General features: G+C 47.7%; 1 protein-coding gene across 1 annotated transcript in view; it reads left to right on the plus strand.

Moving 5' to 3' along the window:
* INTS4 (integrator complex subunit 4) overlaps window positions 1-17,589 on the plus strand; it is a 42,588-nt gene that overhangs the window by 12,914 nt on the left and 12,085 nt on the right. Inside the window, exons 6-15 of the mRNA XM_081909629.1 lie at window positions 309-359; window positions 2,192-2,280; window positions 4,690-4,810; window positions 8,141-8,212; window positions 9,233-9,407; window positions 10,043-10,248; window positions 11,598-11,740; window positions 13,143-13,258; window positions 14,480-14,613; window positions 17,047-17,204. Of these exons, the coding sequence (XP_081765755.1) occupies window positions 309-359; window positions 2,192-2,280; window positions 4,690-4,810; window positions 8,141-8,212; window positions 9,233-9,407; window positions 10,043-10,248; window positions 11,598-11,740; window positions 13,143-13,258; window positions 14,480-14,613; window positions 17,047-17,204 (1,265 nt within the window). The remainder of the gene's footprint in view (window positions 1-308; window positions 360-2,191; window positions 2,281-4,689; window positions 4,811-8,140; window positions 8,213-9,232; window positions 9,408-10,042; window positions 10,249-11,597; window positions 11,741-13,142; window positions 13,259-14,479; window positions 14,614-17,046; window positions 17,205-17,589) is intronic.

Below are 17,589 nucleotides of genomic sequence, written 5' to 3' on the forward strand. Positions count from 1 at the left end.
ATGGGTCTGACTCCCGTGAAAAAGTGGACATAGGAGTGTAGCCTTAAGCACATAATGGACCCAGTTGCAAGATTTGGATGTTTGAGACAGAGCTCATAGCAAAGGTGGAAAATAATCTTGTAAGGTTATCTCTGCAACTCAATTTATTTTTTATCAGTCTCCAGTGCTGATACCCTTAATAGCTAAACTCCAGTAGCAAATCCTTTAAGGACCTGCTCCTCTTGTGATCTTTCCCACCCATCCATTTTTAAAAAAAAATGTTTTGTTTTGGGTACTATAATCACATTTTTTTTTGTTTTTTCCTACAGTTGCAGCTGCATGAAAGGGGATTAAAGTTGCAGCAGACCATTTATAGCCAGGTAATTACTGTGTTCTATGTGCTTAGTGAGGGGCCCTACCGTTAAGCTGGGCTGTGGAGGATGGCTGTGTCGCAAGTCTCGCTTCAGGATATTTTCGTTTCTTAAATTTTTAAATTGTGGCCAGTGCAGGCCCAGCATGAGCATCCAACATGTTGGGGCAAATGCCAGGAGCCCTGGAGGGCCCACTGCAATTGAAGTTAACTTCTTCTTCTCCTCCTTCCTTTATTTTTAAACCATTCCCATTCTTTTAATAGCCTTCGGCCTGGGTGCCATGCGTGCTCCTCCAGGATTCTTTCTTATTTATTTATTTATGTTGCAATAAACATATGAAATCTTTACATATACATATACATTTATGATACTTATACAGTGGAACCTCGGCTTGCGAACGTGATCCTTGCTGGAAGCACGTTCTCAACCCGCAGCGCTGCGTCTGTGCATGCGTGGGTCACGATTTGGCGCTTCTGCGCATGTGCAAAGCGCAATTTAGTGTTTCTGCACATGCGCAGAAGCGCCGAAACCCAGAAGTAACCCGTTCCGGTACTTCTGGGTTTGGTGCGGTGTGCAACCCAGAATCACGTAACCTGAAGTGTCTGTAACCCGAAGTACCACTGTGCATTATACAGAGGTACCTCAGGTTACATACGCTTCAGGTTACAGACTCCGCTAACCCAGAAATAGTACCTCGGGTTAAGAACTTTGCTTCAGGATGAGAACAGAAATCGTGTTCTGGCAGCACGGCAGCAGCAGCAGGCCCCAATAGCTAAAGTGGTGCTTCAGGTTAAGAACAGTTTCAGGTTAAGTACGGACCTCCGGAACGAATTAAGTACTTAACCCAAGGTACCACTGTATTTGTAAATTCACATTTTCACATTTCATTATGTACCAACATTTATCCATTTCTTATTTCTTGCCCTGTGTCTTCCCTCCACCCGTGCGTGACTTCCTGGTTATAATAATAACAAGAAAGCTCCTCCAGGATTCTTTATCCAGCGCTTGGGGTACCTCTGCTTGCGCATTTTCTAAAATTAAAGCTGACTGCTGACCCTTTGCAAAAATTACGCAATCTGTGCTCTCTAATGACTGCAGCAGATTTGCAATCCTCTCCCTGCCACCATTCAATGGAACCAAGCAATATTGTGAAATGCAGCGTCTCCTGGCTTAGTGCTTGTTTGTTTTGAAACAGGAGAGCTGCTGGATGTGAGCAAATTAATCATCTTGGGACCTCAAGCTCAAAATAGCAAGCTAGCCAGCATTATTACCCAGATGATGAAAAGTTTGTCTTCCCCCTGCTGACAAACAAGAATCTAAGTTTTAAGCAACGCAGGGAGTGGGGCAGCCATTAATAACGATCACTGCATGATCCTTCCATCCCTCTTTCCCTGCTCGGGAGTTTAGCTCAGCATATCTTACGTTTTTACTCCCAACAACCCTGTATGCAAGGCCCTGGCATTATAATTTCGTTTAAAAGTAAGCGGAAAAGATTTTAACCTCCTTTTCTGACTTCCCACCCACAAAGTGAATGACCATTCTCCTTTTATGCTACTGAATTGCGGATGTGTGTAAAGATGCCATGGTCCCTAAAAATGGCAGGACTTCCACTCTGAAGAGCGCCAAAATTGGTGGGGGGTTTTTCCAGAGTACTTTGCGGAGACTGAAAAAAATCCTGTACAGTGGTACTTCAGGTTAAGGACGTAATTCGTTCCGGAGGTCCGTTCTTAACCTAAAACAGATTACAAACTTCTTAAAAGAAGCAAAGGGTAGCATGCAATATAAATATTGGCGGAAGGACTTAGGGCTGATGGTAGCTGACTGCAGATCTTCTTTTTCAGGCATGCAAACTCTTAACTGACGACTACGAACAGGTCCGCAGTGCTGCGGTTCAGCTTACCTGGGTCCTCAGTCAGCTTTATCCAGAAAGGTATGCGTGGAATACCTGGCAGTCCTAAATGAAGGGCTGGGGTTCAGTAATGACCAGTCTTGTAAAGTTAAAAGGCTGCAAAGTTTTCTTTTGAGTTTCCATGCTGTATGGGCATGGGTCAGAGAGCGAGAGAGAGAGTTGTCCTGCAGTTAATCAAAGAAACCGTGACTTATTTCTCCAAGGTCTGTCTTGTTTTCCTCGCTTTACTGGCCGAGGGAGCCGGTGTACAGCTTCTGGGTCATGTGGCCAGCATGACTAAGCCGCTTCTGGCGAACCAGAGCAGTGCACGGAAACGCCGTTTACCTTCCCGCCAGAGTGGTACCTATTTATCTACTTGTACTTTGATGTGTTTTCGAACTGCTAGGTTGGCAGGAGCAGGGACCGACCAATGGGCGCTCACCCCATTTTCAGCTTTTTCAGTTGGCATCTCTTGAGTAAGGTAGCGAAACAAACCATGGTTAAGGGAGTGTTCTGGGGTTGTGTGTGATGTCAAACCACAGTTGAAAGAAACCAAGGTTTGTAATCCAGCACCAAACCGTAGCAACAGGTTGTGGTTTGTTGGCAGTAAATAAACCATAGTTAAACCACTGGGCAGAATGAGGACGCTCAAATGATGGCTTAATAAACTGTGGCCAAGCATAATGTGTAAACCAGGCATATGGTACATGAAGCTCTATAACACGCACCTGACCATAACACGCACATCGTTTTTAGAGGAGGAAAACAAGGAAAAAAATTCTGAATGAAACAGTGGATGTATCATTTTTGTGCTTCATGCTGTGGCCACAGACATGTGATCTGATGGTGAATTTGGGGTGACCCAATGCAAAAATCCTGAGAATTCCTGTAGATCCATGCTTTGTAACCACGTTTTTGCACCATTGCAGCCCCAGGCAACAGTGGGTGCGTGATTTTTTTGGTGCAGGCTGTAGCCATGGACATGCTATGTGATCTGATGGTGAATTTGGGGTGACCCAATGCAAAGATCCTGAGGATCCATGTGGATCCATGGTTTGTAACCACGTTTTTGCACCATTGCAGCCCCAGGCAACAGTGGGTGCGTGATTTTGGGGGGGCAGGCTGTAGCCATGGACATGCTATGTGATCTGATGGTGAATTTGGGGTGATCCAATGCAAAATTCCTGAGGAGCCATGTGGATCCATGCTTTGTAACCACATTTTTGCACCATTGCAGGCCCAGGCAACAGTGGGTGTGTGATTTTGGGGGGGGGCAGGCTGCTATGTGATCTGATGGTGAATTTGGGGTGATCCAATGCAAAGATCCTGAGGAGCCATGTGGATCCATGCTTTGTAACCACGTTTTTGCAGCATTGCAGCCCCAGGCAACAGTGGATGCGTGATTTTGGGGGGGCAGGCTGCTATGTGATCTGATGGTGAATTTGGGGTGACCCAATGCAAAGATCCTGAGGATCCATGTGGATCTATGCTTTTTAACCACATTTTTGCACCATTGCAGCCCCAGGCAACAGTGGGTGTGTGATTTTTGGGGGGCAGGCTGCTATGTGATCTGATGGCGAATTTGGGGTGGCCCAATCCAAAGATCCTGAGGATCCATGTGGATCCATGTTTTGTAACTACATTTTAAGTGGGGAGGGAAGGAAAAACACAGAAGGGACAAGGAGCACGAGAGCGGTGTGCAGAGAAGCAGCTGGCTAAGAATGCAGGAGAGGGATTTAACGGGAGGGAGGAAAGAAAGGCAAAAGTTTCCCCAAACCGAAGCCAGCCCTCCCTCCCTCCCTCTCTCTCCTGCATGTTTTCTGGCTGTCTGCGCCGGAGGAGCACGGAGAGGAATTAGAGAGAAGGACTCTGCTTTCCCCTCTGCTTGCCTGGAGGGGAGGGGATTTGCCTGCTCTTTGTTCCGTTTGAGCAAACACAGCAACGAAACACAAGCGGGTGGGCAGTAAGACCCTGAGGCAGAATGCAGGAAAGCAGCAACTTCCTCTTTTCAGGTTTCCCTTCTCCGATGCAACGCTGATTTGATTTTTGCTGATTTTTGTTCCTGCGCTCCCCTAGTCGGCTCCAGGGACCCCCCACCCACCCACATTCGCTCCATAACACGCACAGACATTTCCCCTTCCTTTTTAGGAGAAAAAATCTGTGTGTTATAGAGAGAAAAATATGGTACATTGGCTGTGGGGTTTTTTCCAGCTTGGAGTCCAGGTTACTTGGTGTTCACTTAATGAAACATGCCTTTTATTTACACAAGCTGAATTGGGCGAGTGTGTTGGGTCGGATTCCCCATCCCTCTCTCCATTGACAACATTTGTAGGGAAAGGTATAGAAGATTTAACTCTCAGCCAACCCTAGTTCAGCAGGTGAGAACAAACCTAGCTATGATACATTGATACAGCACCTTGTGTCTCGTTCTCTTCCTCCCCACCCCTTCAGCATTGTCCCAATCCCTTCCTCCAACGAAGAAATCCGCCTAGTGGATGATGCATTTGGGAAGATTTGTCACATGGTCAGCGACGGCTCCTGGGTGGTGAGAGTACAAGCTGCTAAACTCTTGGTGAGTGCCTGTGCCCTCTGTCATCTCCTTACGCTGTTGGAAAAGAGAGCAATCTGTCCGTCATCAACATGAAATGCTAGTGGTTTGTGAAACCTCTGGAACATAAGAAGAGCCTGGCTTCTGGATCAGACCAGAGGCCTGCCTGGTCCAGCATCCTATTCTTACAGTGACCAACTAATAATAATAATAATAATAATAATAATAATAATATTTTATTTATATCCCGCCCTCCCCAGCCGAAGCCCAGGCTCAGAGCGGCTAACAACAGTAAAATGATACAACATTCTAAAATCATTTCATTATAAAAGCAGTTCAAATCAGATTAATGGCAACCATTGGGCTAGAGTTCTGTGAGGATTGCCAAAGGAGGGGGTCAGACTGTGTCTTGGCCAAAGGCCTGGTGGAACAGCTCTGTCTTGCAGGCCCTGCGGAAAGATGTCAAGTCCCACAGGGCCCTAGTCTCTTGTGACAGAGCGTTCCACCAGATCGGGGCCACGGCTGAAAAAGCCCTGGCTCTGGTTGAGGCCAGCCTAACCTCTCTGTGGCCCGGGACCTCCAAGGTGTTTTTATTTGAAGACCGTAAGGTCCTCCGTGGGACATACCAGGAGAGGCGGTCCCGTAGGTATGAGGGTCCTAGGCTGTATAGGGCTTTAAAGGTTAAACCCAGCACCTTAAACCTGATCCTGTACTCCACCGGGAGCCAGTGCAGCTGGTATAGCACCACGTGAATGTGATCCCACAGCGAGGACCCCGTAAGGAGTCTCGCCGCGGCATTCTGCACCCGCTGGAGTTTCTGGGTCAGTCTCAAGGGCAGGTCGATGTAGAGCGAGTTACAATAATCCAGTCTGGAGGTGACCGTCACGTGGATCACAGTGGCTAGGTCAGGGCGAGAGAGGTAAGGAGCCAATTGCTTAGCTTGGCGGAGATGAAAAAGTGCCGCCTTTGTTATAGCTGCAATCTGCGCTTCCATGGAAAGGGAGGTGTCGAAGATTACACCCAAACTCTTAACAGACAGTGCTGGCACTAATTGCTCCCCCGCAAAAGATGGGAGTTGCCCCCCCCAATCCCATATCGTCCCAACCCAGCCAAAGGACCTCCAAGGGAAGCCCACGAGCAAATCTTGACCACAACAGCACACCCTGCCCTCATGAAATTCCTAGCCACTGGTATTCAGAGGCATTCTGTCTCTGACTGTGTAGCAGGATTTCCCAGGCTTGGGTCTTCAGCTGTTTTGGGACTACAACTCCCATCATCCCTAGCTAGCAGGGCCAGTGGTCAAGGATGATGGGAATTGTAGTCCAGAAACAGCTGGAGACCCAAGCTTGGGAAGCCCTGGTGTAGAGCATAGCCATCGTGACTACTAGACATTACTATAGTGGTACCTCAGGTTACATACGCTTCAAGTTACAGACTCCGCTAACCCAGAAATATTACCTCAAGCTAAGAACTTTGCTTCAGGATGAGAACAGAAAACGTGCTCCAGCGGCACAGCAGCAGGCCCCAATAGCTAAAGTGGTGCTTCAGGTTAAGAACAGTTTCAGGTTAAGTACAGACCTCCAGCACGAATTAAGTACTTAACCCAAGGTACCACTGTACAGTGGTACCTCAGGTTACAGACGCTTCAAGTTACAGACTCTGCTAACCCAGAATTAGTACCTCAGGTTAAGAACTTTAACTCAGGATGAGAACAGAAATCACGCGCCAGCGACGTGGCAGCAGCGGGAGGCCCCATTAGCAAAAGTGGTACCTCAAGTTAAGAACGGACCTCTAGAACCAATTAAGTTCTTAACCCGAGGTACCACTGTAGTACAGTGGTACCTCAGGTTACAGATGCTTCAGGTTACAGATGCTTCAGGTTACAGACTCCGCTAACCCAGAAATAGTACCTCGGGTTAAGAACTTTGCTTCAGGATGAGAACAGAAATCGTGCTCAGGCAGCGGGAGGCCCCATTAGCTAAAGTGGTGCTTCAGGTTAAGAACAGTTTCAGGTTAAGAACGGACTTCCAGAATGAATTAAGTTCTTAACCTGAGGTACCACTGTAGTAATCTTCCACGAATTTGTCTGAATGCCTTTAAGTGAATAAGGAGAGCCTGCAGGATCAGGCCTTCAGAGTCATACCACTCTGGTAGCAGCCATTGCCAACACGGTGCCCTCCAGTCTTTTTGGACTTCAACTCCCATCAGCCTGAGGCGGCAGCATGGCTGCACACAGCTGTTTTAAGGCTGTTCTGCCTGGGGCTGATGTGAGTCCGAAACATCTGGAGGGCACTAGGTTGGGAAAGGCTGCTCTAGATTTAGCTTGGCACTCCTCCTCCTCCTGTAAAGGGGTTGATATGGCCTCTCCCTAAAGCTCAGTTGGGTGGAGTCTGCATTGGCTACAACACTCCCCCACCCAAACCTGCCTTGACGAAGGAAAGAGGTCTTGATTCTGGTATAGCTTGAGTGGCAGTTTTGGGGTCATTTTGTGGGGTGGCTAATGCCAGGAAATATATTGGAGTAAAAAAGAAAAAAATCAAAAAAGTGAAAAGAACATAGAGATGGGAAGCAGAGAGTTCCCCTTCCCAAAACAACGACAACAATTTATTTCTTATACCCCGCCAGTATGACTGGGTTACCCCAGCCGCTCTGGGTGGCTTCCAACAAAATGCAGAGAGAAAGAAAAGTATGAAACCTTTAAAGCTTTCCGAAACAAGGCTGCCAATCAAATGGCAACAGGGAATAAGAAAGTGGGGCTGTGTGTCACACGGTCTTTCCTCTGTGCCATGGCTAAAAAGTGAACCTGGTTGCCAGTCGACTTGGGATGGACAGGCAGAACAAAGCGGAACAGACGTAAAAAAATTATTTGCCACGAGATGTGGTGACAGCCACTGGCTTGGAAGGTGACAAAACAGATTGGAGAAGGAGAAGGAGAGGTCTTTTAACAGCCATTAGCCTAGTAGCTACCGTATTTTTCACTCTATAAAACGCACCAGACCACAAGACGCACCTAGTTTTTGGAGGAGGAAAACAAGAAAAAAAAATATTCTGAATCTCAGAAGCCAGAACAGCAAGAGGGATCGCTGCACAGTGAAAGCAGCAATCCCTCTTGCTGTTCTGGCTTCTGGGATAGCTGCGCAGCCTGAATTCGCTCCATAAGACGCACACACACCCTTACTTTTTAGGAGGGAAAAGTGAGTCTTATAGAGCAAAAAATACGGTAAATAGACCCTACTTGTTCGGAAGCAGTGTATATCTTATGCTGAGGACTAACAGCCAGGATTTTTATTTTACCAGTGCTTTGTTCAAAATCACCCTGTTGCTAACTTGCCTCTTTCCCCTCCTTCGTCCCAGGGCTCTATGCAGCAAGTTAGTTCTCACTTCTTAGAACAGACCCTGGACAAGAAGCTGATGTCAGACCTGAGGGTACAGAAACTTCTTTTATTTTATTTTTAATCCTTTCTGCTGTGCATCCTGTGTCCTAACCTCGGCATGCCGGAAAGTTGCACGACAGGTTCCTTTTTGATAGTTTTTGGATTCCTTCTGTGTCTGCAGGAGATCAGAAGCTGGCTTTCTGGCAGGTGGAAGCCAGTGAAATTTGAGCCTCGGCTGCATTTGCTCAGCCTTTGTCAGCTTGCAGTAAATCTCCCCCAGGCCATTCTAGTTTCTTTGGTGAAGGGTGCCCTGCACATCTTAAGTCACAGCAATTTGGCATGCAGAAGCTGAACTAATGGCTTTCGATATTTGCAGAACTTTGGCAGCTTTAAAATGAAGATTCTGCATGCCTTGTGTGTTGCTCTTGCTTCTGCTGTGGAGTTGTGTTGATGGCCTTGGGTGGGGACTTTATGTTACCATTTGTATAACCAACAACAACAAATTTAATTTTTTTGTTCCCTGCCGTCTGATTGGGTTGCCCCGGCCGCTCTGGGCAGCTTCCAGCAGAATATACAAAAACACAACAGAATATACAAAAACACAACAGAACATCACACATTAAAAGCTTCTTGGTAGCTTGGCATTTGAATGTGCTGGCTCTAGTCAGGCATCTAGACAGTTAATGAATATTACACACACACACACACACACACACACACACACACACAGTGGTACCTCGGTTGTCAAACGTAATCCGTTCCAGAAGACCGGTTGACTTCCAAAACGTTCAACAACTGAGGCGCAAAGGGCTGGCTGCAAATGCAATTGAGAAAATTGAAAAACACGCAGGAAAAAACTTTAATAAAATATTTTTTAAAAAACACTGGCAGCGAAAGCCATTCAACTTCCAAGGCTCGTTCAAAAACGGAAGCATTTACTTCTGGGTTTTCTGTGTTCGAAAACCAAAATGTCTGGCTTCCGAGGCACTTGAAAACTGAGGTACCGCTGTGTAAGAAATTGTCTCTGCATACCATTTCTGGCATGTGACCTTTACGCTTTTTGCATCTGCAGCGGAAACGCACAGCCCACGAACGAGCCAAAGAGCTTTTCAGCTCCGGGGAGTTCTCAAGCGGCAGAAAATGGGGTGACGACGCTCCCAAAGAAGAAGTAGACACTGGAGCTGTGAACCTGATTGAGTCGGGTGCCTGTGGGGCGTTTGTCCATGGGCTGGAAGACGAGATGTACGGTGCGTGAAGGCTTTGCCTCCAATATCCCCCCTTAAAAAGATCCTTGCTGAATCAAACCGTTAGAAGGGGTGTATGTATGTGTGTATGGACTCCTTAAAGAGGACCTGGTTTCTCTTTCTTCCCTCCCCAGCAAAAATACGTAGGGGCAGCCCATGTTGGTTTGCAAGCCCCCTCCACAGAGGCTGGCCCCTCTCACTGTCCTCAGAGCTTGCTTACAGGTAACCTCCTCTGGCTGATATCCAGACAGACCAGGGAGATTTTGATAGGCGACATTTTCCCAAGAGTGGGTAAAATGCACAACCCCTCCCTCCTGCTTCCGCAGGGGAAAGAAAAATAAGTCAGAAATCAATTTACATGAACTTTATTCCTGACATTACAACACTAGAGAAAAACACGTCCTTTCAGTTCAGTTCTTCCAGCAAGTCTGACAAACTTCCTGAACATGTGCAGTCAGAAGGTTTTAAGTTACACTCTTCACAAAGACTTATCCAGCCTGTGAACGTCCTGGGAAAATCTTCTTTCCCGCATCATGTGATGTCAGCAAACTGGCTGTCTGCAGCGGTGATGTTTCCATATACTGACATCCCACACCGGATGCTCTGACCTTGTCTTTCTCTCGCTCTGCATTTCTCAGAAGTCCGCATTGCCGCGGTCGAGGCCCTCTGCATGCTGGCCCAGTCCTCGCCCTCTTTTGCAGAGAAGTGCCTCGATTTCCTGGTTGACATGTTCAACGACGAGATCGAGGAGGTGAGGCTCCAGTCGATCCATACCATGAGGAAGATCTCCAACAACATCACTCTCCGGGAGGACCAGCTGGACACCGTCCTCGGGGTCTTGGAGGCAAGTGTTCCCCCGCCCTTACCGACAGAGCTTTATTTGGTCCTCTTTTCGAGTTGTTCTCTACCTAGCTGTTGGGTTTTTTCTTCCTTGGTTGCTCCTGGTTCCCATCACTTGCTGATAGGTTCACAGGGGGCAGCTATCCTTCCCATAACTGTGGGATGAATTGGGAGCGAGCCATGGGCTTGTGCTCACCCTTTGCTCTTCTCATGCGTCAGTTCTTCCCCCCTTCACTTATGGGTTGTCTGATTCTGCTGTCCTGCCAAATTGCAGCCAATCCTAACTTCTAAGTGCATGATTCCCAGCGACATAGAAACCTGCAAATTAGCTTCCGGGCCCAATTCAAATGGTTGGTTTTGACCTATAAAGCCTGAAATGGCTCAGGACCACAATAACTCAAGGACCTCCTCTCCCCATATAAACCGATCCAAACTCTGCATCCATCCTCTAAGGCCCTTCTTCATGTGCCTCCTCTATGTGAGGTCCGGAGGGTCGCAATACAAGAACGGGCCTTTTCTGTGGCAACTCTCTGTAGAATGCTCTCCCAGGGAGGTTTGCTTGGTGCCTTCATTATACTCCTATAGGCGCCAGGCAAAACATTCCTCTTCAACCAGGCCTTCATTGTTTAAAAGGTAAAGGTAAAGGGACCCCTGACCATTAGGTCCAGTCATGGCCGACTCTGGGGTTGCGGCGCTCATCTCACTTTATTGGCCGAGGGAGCCGGAGTACAGCTTCCGGGTCATGTGGCCAACATGACAAAGCTGCTTCTGGTGAACCAGAGCAGCGCACGTAAACGCCGTTTCCCTTCCCTCTACAGTGGTACCTATTTATCTACTTGCACTTTGACGTGCTTTCGAACTGCTAGGTTGGCAGGAGCAGGGACCGAGCAACGGGAGCTCACCCCGTTGCGGGGATTCGAACCGCCGACCTTCTGATTGGCAACTCCTAGGCTCTGTGCCTTAACCCACAGCGCCACCGGTGTCCCATCTGATTCATTGTTTACAGCCTTTTAAATGTGTTTGGGAGGGGGGGAATTGTTTGTTTTGGTTTTAATGATTGCTTGTGTTTTAATCTTTTGTTTTATTCTGTGAACCCCCCTGAGATCTTGAATGAAGGTCGGTATATAAATTTAATAAACAAAATAATAGAAAAAAACAAATCAGGCTTCTGGTCCACCTGGGCTCAGTACTGTCTGCCCAGACACGCAGTAGCTCTCCAGGGTTTTAGCACCTAAGATGCTCCCTTATACTCACTCAAAGGAGCCCGCCACTCTGGGTGTTACGCGCAGAACCCGCAAGCAAGTGCCCCCAAGATCACATGTAATATTCTGAGCCTTTTTGTGCTGCTTTTAGGATTCTTCCCGAGACATCCGGGAGGCTCTCCACGAGCTGCTGTGTTGCACCAACGTCTCGACGAAAGAAGGCATCCATCTTGCCCTGGTGGAGCTCCTGAAAAACCTCACCAAGTATCCTACCGATAGGGATTCCATCTGGAAGTAAGTGCCTCTTCCTTAGGCCAGTGAACTCCCCTTCTGGGGGCCACATTCATTCATTCATTGAACTTGCTAGCCACTTTTTCTTTTTTCTTTACAAAAAGGAGCTCAAACCAACTTAGAAAAAACTGCACATGCACGCAGGTCCTGCTCGTTATCCAAAAATTCACTTATCCGAACACAAATAATTATACCCAAAGCTCGCTACATGCGCAACTGATTCAGATATCCAAACAGCTAGAGTTTGCCCACTTCCTTACTTGTTTGTGCTTTGAGTATAGTTAATGCTGTTCGTTATTATTTATATATGGCGGGTGTGCTGATTTTGGTTCCCTCTCATAAATGTTATGTTAGACGATATATCGATCGTATGATCTCCCCTTTTTTTCTTCCCTTATGATATTGTGTGTGTGTGTGTAGCGCTCAAAATCACTTGGGCACTGGCAATCACACAGGGCCCCCCCAGTCTATTGATCCCTGTGCCACCAACCCGTTACTCTCTGGTAAAACACTGAGTCCAGTCAGTTGTTAAAAGTGAACCAAATAAACAAGTTTATTTTACAAGCATTAACAAGTTTATGGTTTCTCAAATAATTTTCCTGTCAGTATCTTAACTTTAGTTTCTTGACCGGCCTATACCTTCCTAATACTTTCTGACTGATTATCTCAACTGTTTGACTGACTCCTCTTAACAAATTCTGTCACTCTCTCACACCAGACTAGCCCAACCCACAGACTTATCTTCTCTGTCTCTTCTAACTCCAGACTGTCTTCTCAACCACCCTAACTCTGACTCCTCCCCCCAAAAAACTCTGTGCTTAAAACCTTATACACAGTTAACTCTGCCCCTTGGGTTTCCCTTGGTTAGTCATGTTACAGTTAGTTAACCCTTTCCTTATGAACCCAGTATGATGTCACACAGCAATAATAATAACTAAGAATAATTTATTATTTGTACCCCGCCCATCCCCCAGCCACTCTGGGCGGCTTCCACAAAGACCAAAAATACACTAAGATGTCACACATTAAAAACTTCCCTGAACAGGGCTGCCTTAAGATGTCTTCTGAATGTTAGGTAGTTGTTTATCTCTTTGACATCTGGTGGGAGGGTGTTCCACAGGGCGGGTGCGACTACTGAGAAGGCCCTCTGCCTGGTTCCCTGTAACTTGGTTTCTCGCAATGAGGGAACCGCCAGAAGGCCCTCGGTGCTGGACCTCAGCGTCCGGGCAGAACGATGGGGGTGGAGAATCTCTTGCCCTAGGAGGGCAAACACCACAGGCACCTTCTGGTGACAAGTGACTAGTAAGTTTCCTTAAAATTCTCAACTATCTTTGTGTTGGGGTTATTGTGAAAGGGAACCTCTGTATCTTTTAGATGTTCACCAGTCTGAATCTCTGTGTTATAGGTGTTTGAAGTTCCTGGGAGGTAGACATCCTACTTTGGTGCTTCCACTTGTTCCTGAACTTTTAGGGACACATCCTTTCTTCGACACCCCGGAGCCTGACATGGATGACCCAGCTTGTATCCTCTTTTTTTTGCTACCCCCTCTCCTTCCCTCTGAGTAATGCTTGGCTGACCAAACCACACCGAGCTGTTGTTAAAAACCATGGTTGTCACTTGACTGACAAACCAGAACTGGAAACCGTGGCTTGAAATAGGCTTGTAAACCATGGTTTGTGCTATGCTTTGGTCTGAAATCTTAAAGTATAGTTTGGGATCTTGATTTTGGGGCACGGTATGGTTTGCTGCAAACAAGAAACAGAAACTTGTTGTCTGCTGTCTTCACAGAGAAAGGAAGGAGCGTGAAAGTCTAAGATTTGATACTGCTCATTCTCACAATGGCAAACCATGGTTAGCCATGAGATCAGAATTTGAATAACTTTTGATTGGGTTTTATAAACAGCTTCAAACAGCGACCTGTAGCTTCAGAACTCTTCAGAAGCTGGAGCACGCTGTAATCAGCAGAGTAATTAACTCTTTGTGACGGAAGGACAGACAGAGGCATGTGTAAAGCATATTTACAAGCAGTTTATTCAGCATAGGTAAAGGTAAAGGGACCCCTGACCATTAGGTCCAATCGTGACCGACTCTGGGGTTGCAGCGCTCGTCTTGCTTTATTGGCCGAGGGAGCCGGCATACAGGTCATGTGGCCAGCATGACTAAGCCACTTCTGGTGAACCAGAGCAGCGCATGGAAACGCCGTTTACCTTCCCGCTAGAGCGGTACTTATTTATCTACTTGCACTTCAGCGTGCTTTCAAACTGCTAGGTTGGCAGGAGCTGAGACCGAGCAACGGGAGCTCACCCCGTTGCAGGGATTCAAACCGCCGACCTTCTGACCGGCAAGTCCTTGGCTCTGTGGTTTAACCCACAGCGCCACCCACGTCCCTTATTCAGCATAGATCAAGACAAAGAAAACATGTCTGCTCTCCTTCATGTCTAAGAGCAGGAATCACTAAGCAAAAGCTATACACAAATGGAAGTTCCCAGCAAGCTGTGCAGGAATGTTAACAGACATGTGACATGTAACAATCCACATAGCTGTTCCTCTTAGCTGAAACGGAACATCAGTATCCTAACAATGGATTGGTGGCTCTGGGTCCCTGCTGCTCACCGCCCCGTGCTCCGCAACCCTTGCTTCGTTACCTGTGAGCATTCCCTTTGCAGCTTCTCTCCAAAGTTCCTCCCTGTGCGTCCAGTCGCTTTGGAATCCTGCTTTTCCCTTAACCTGCGGCGCAAACAGACATTGCGGTCCTGGTTCTCATTTTCAACGCTGCCAAATCGTGCCCAACCATGCCGGCGCTGTTTTCGGATCACACCTTTAGGCACTACGCTTACCTTCGGGACAGTCTCTCTCACCTCGTCCCTCCCTTGCGGGTAAGCCGGTCAGCGGTGTTAATGCGTCTCCTGTTTTGTTTTTGTTTTTTGTTTCTGTTCCGCTTTCGGAGAATTAACACTCATAGGAAGACAAGACAGGCTGCCCCTCCGGGTCCAGACAGCTACAATACGCTGTGTAGTAATAATAATAATAATAAAATAATAATAATAATAATAATAATTTTTATTTATACCCCGCCCTCCCCAGCCAAAGCCGAGCTCAGGGCGGCTAACAAGCAATAATAAAAATAACTTGAATGAATACAACTTAAAAACAAAATTAAAATACAACATTAAAATATTAAAATGTAGCCTCATCGCAGGAGGAGAAAGGAAAAGAAAAAAGAAAGAGAGGGAGGGAGGGAGGGAATCAAATTGGCTCCAAGCCAAAGGCCAGGCAGAACAACTCTGTCTTACAGGCCCTGCGGAAAGAAATCAGATCCCGCAGGGCCCCATAAGATAGAGCGTTCCACCAGGCCGGAGCCAGAGTTGAAAAGGCCCTGCTTCTGGTTGAGGCTAATCTGACTTCCTTAGGGCCCGGGACCTCTAGGGTGTTACTATTTATGGACCTTGAGGCTCTCCGTGGGGCATACCGGGAGAGGCGGTCCTGTAGGTACGAGGGTCCTAGTAGAACACCTTCCATTGCCTGATGCCCTTGAAATGTTTTGAACTACAACTCCCACCAGCAGCCATGCTTTGAGCTCGCAGTTAGGCCTTGCTCTGGGTTCATAGCGCGTTGGCCACCCTGGAGAGGCAAGGACTTTTGTGGGGTGGCAGGGACCTGCTTCCTGGGGGCAAGACCTATCGGAGATGAGTTGCTGTGCTCATTCGGCCTGACCCTCCCAGGCAGGTCATGTTTTTGCTAATAAAGAGTTAGCTCCGACTGGCTCGGTGTGGTTTGCTGCTGGCTCCCCTCCGACGCCACCGTGGGTGAATTGTAAGATGCAGCTGTACAGCTGTGAGAGTCCTGAGATGGGGATTGAACTGTACCACTGGAGGCTGCAGTCATAGAGCGGCATTCAGCTGTGTTTTACTCAGAGGAGACCCGTTGAAGCGAATGAACACGACTGCGTCAGGCCCGTTTATTTCAGTGTGTCTGGGTAAAATGTAGCTGAGTACCTAGAGCAGTGACGAGAGGGCTTTTACTTTCCTGGTGAGTTTGGGAAGCGCAGTGGGCTGCATCATTCTTCTGCCTGTGATTGGGTAGATAGATAGATAAACTTTATTTTAATATTGTATTTTAAATTTGTTTTTAAGTTGTATTCATTCAACTTATTTTTATTATTGCTTGTTAGCCGCCCTGAGCCCGGCCTTGGCTGGGGAAGGCAGGGTATAAATAAAAATTATTATTATTATTATTATTCGCATTAGCCAACGGCCACGGCAACATAAAACAAGCAATATACCGTATTTTTCGACCCATAGGATGCACTTTTCCCCCTCCAAAAATGAAGGGGAAATGTGTGTGCGTCCTATGGGGCGAATGCAGGCTTTTGATGAAGCCTGGAGAGCGAGAGGCGTTGGTGCGCACCGACCAATCTCACTCTCCAAGCTTCCCGCAGATCTCTGCAAGCTGTGGGAGCCCGCGCCGGGCTCCCGCTGCTTGCGGAGAGTTGCCTGCATGCCGAAGGCTGGGCGCGCTGAGCCCAGCGTGCCCAGACTTCGCGCACCTCTCCGCAAGGCATGGGAGCCCTGCGCTGGGCTCCCGCGGCTTGCAGAGAGTTGCCTGTTCTGGGGGCTGGGGTCATGGGAAGCTTGGGCTTCCCCCGCCCCGCGCCTGGGGGGGGGAATAATTCCCCCCCTTTATTTCCCCCCCAAAAAACTAGGTGCGCCTTATGGGACGGCGCGTCCTATAGGGCGAAAAATACGGTATACAAATAAAAAGACAACAATGGGTAAAAAGAGCAATCAAAGGACCAAGATTATCATTCAGATAGTGGCCCTTAATCTCATGGCACCCTCGATAAACCTAGCAACCTTTGCTGTTGCCTGATCATTTTGATCTGATAAAAGAAAGAACAATGTGGCCTCAGATGGGCGGCCTGGGATGGTAAGTAAGAGTGGGGTAATGATCTCACTCCTCAGATCTTTATAAAGGGGACAGGACAGGAGAACATGAGCCAGATTGGCCAGTGATGGGGTGCCATCCGCTTTCTATCGGTGAGCTTCCACATGTCAGGGCCCGCTTGAAGGGGCAAATTCTACTGCAGGCACTCGTTTTCATGGGTCTTCTGGCTCTTGCTCTGCAGCAGGCCTTTTGGAAAAAAATATTGGCATGTCTTGAAGGTGGTCCCCATCTCTGATTGCTCCTTGTGGAGCAGACACTGAAATGCCCTCCCTGAAGATGGATAGCAAAAGTGCAGAGGGGAGACAGAAGATTCCAAAGTGGAACGTGATCTGCTGAACTTGGCTCCTCTTTCTCTCTTTGCTTAGTTGCCTGGGAAAAAGCTGGCGTCCTCACCTGTGTCCGCCGGCCTCGCCCTCCAGGAAGACCCTTCCCAGGAATTCCTGCAGCAGAGCCTCGAAAGGGTTTTCAACCTTCAGCACCTAGACCCACAGGGCACCCAGGAGCTGCTTGAATTCACAATTCGGTAATAGTTTCCGAAAAACTAGGAGGTTGCGTTGACCCTTTGCTGATTTGTGGAGCCTTCGGCGATGCTGTGTGTGTGCTTTTCAGTTTCTGGGTTTCTCTGGTTCCTTAAAATGTTGAACAGCGAACCAGTGCAGATATCCTTAGTCCTCTGGTACAACTCTTTCTCTTTGCATTGCATAAATGTTAACTCTGGCGCAGGGCCTGAGAGTGGAATGAAATTTGGTGGCAGGGAGCCCTCGATTCTGCTGGGTCATCGAGCGCTCTGTTTCCCCAACATGGGTTGTGGTATATATTATTTATTCTACAGTGGTACCTCTGGTTGCGAACGGGATCCGTTCTGGAGGCCCGTTCGCAACATGAAAAGAGCGCAACCTCACAGAGTG

The sequence above is a fragment of the Podarcis melisellensis genome (genome assembly GCF_964234715.1).
Source record: "Podarcis melisellensis genome assembly, chromosome: 4".
Lineage (NCBI taxonomy): Eukaryota > Metazoa > Chordata > Lepidosauria > Squamata > Lacertidae > Podarcis > Podarcis melisellensis.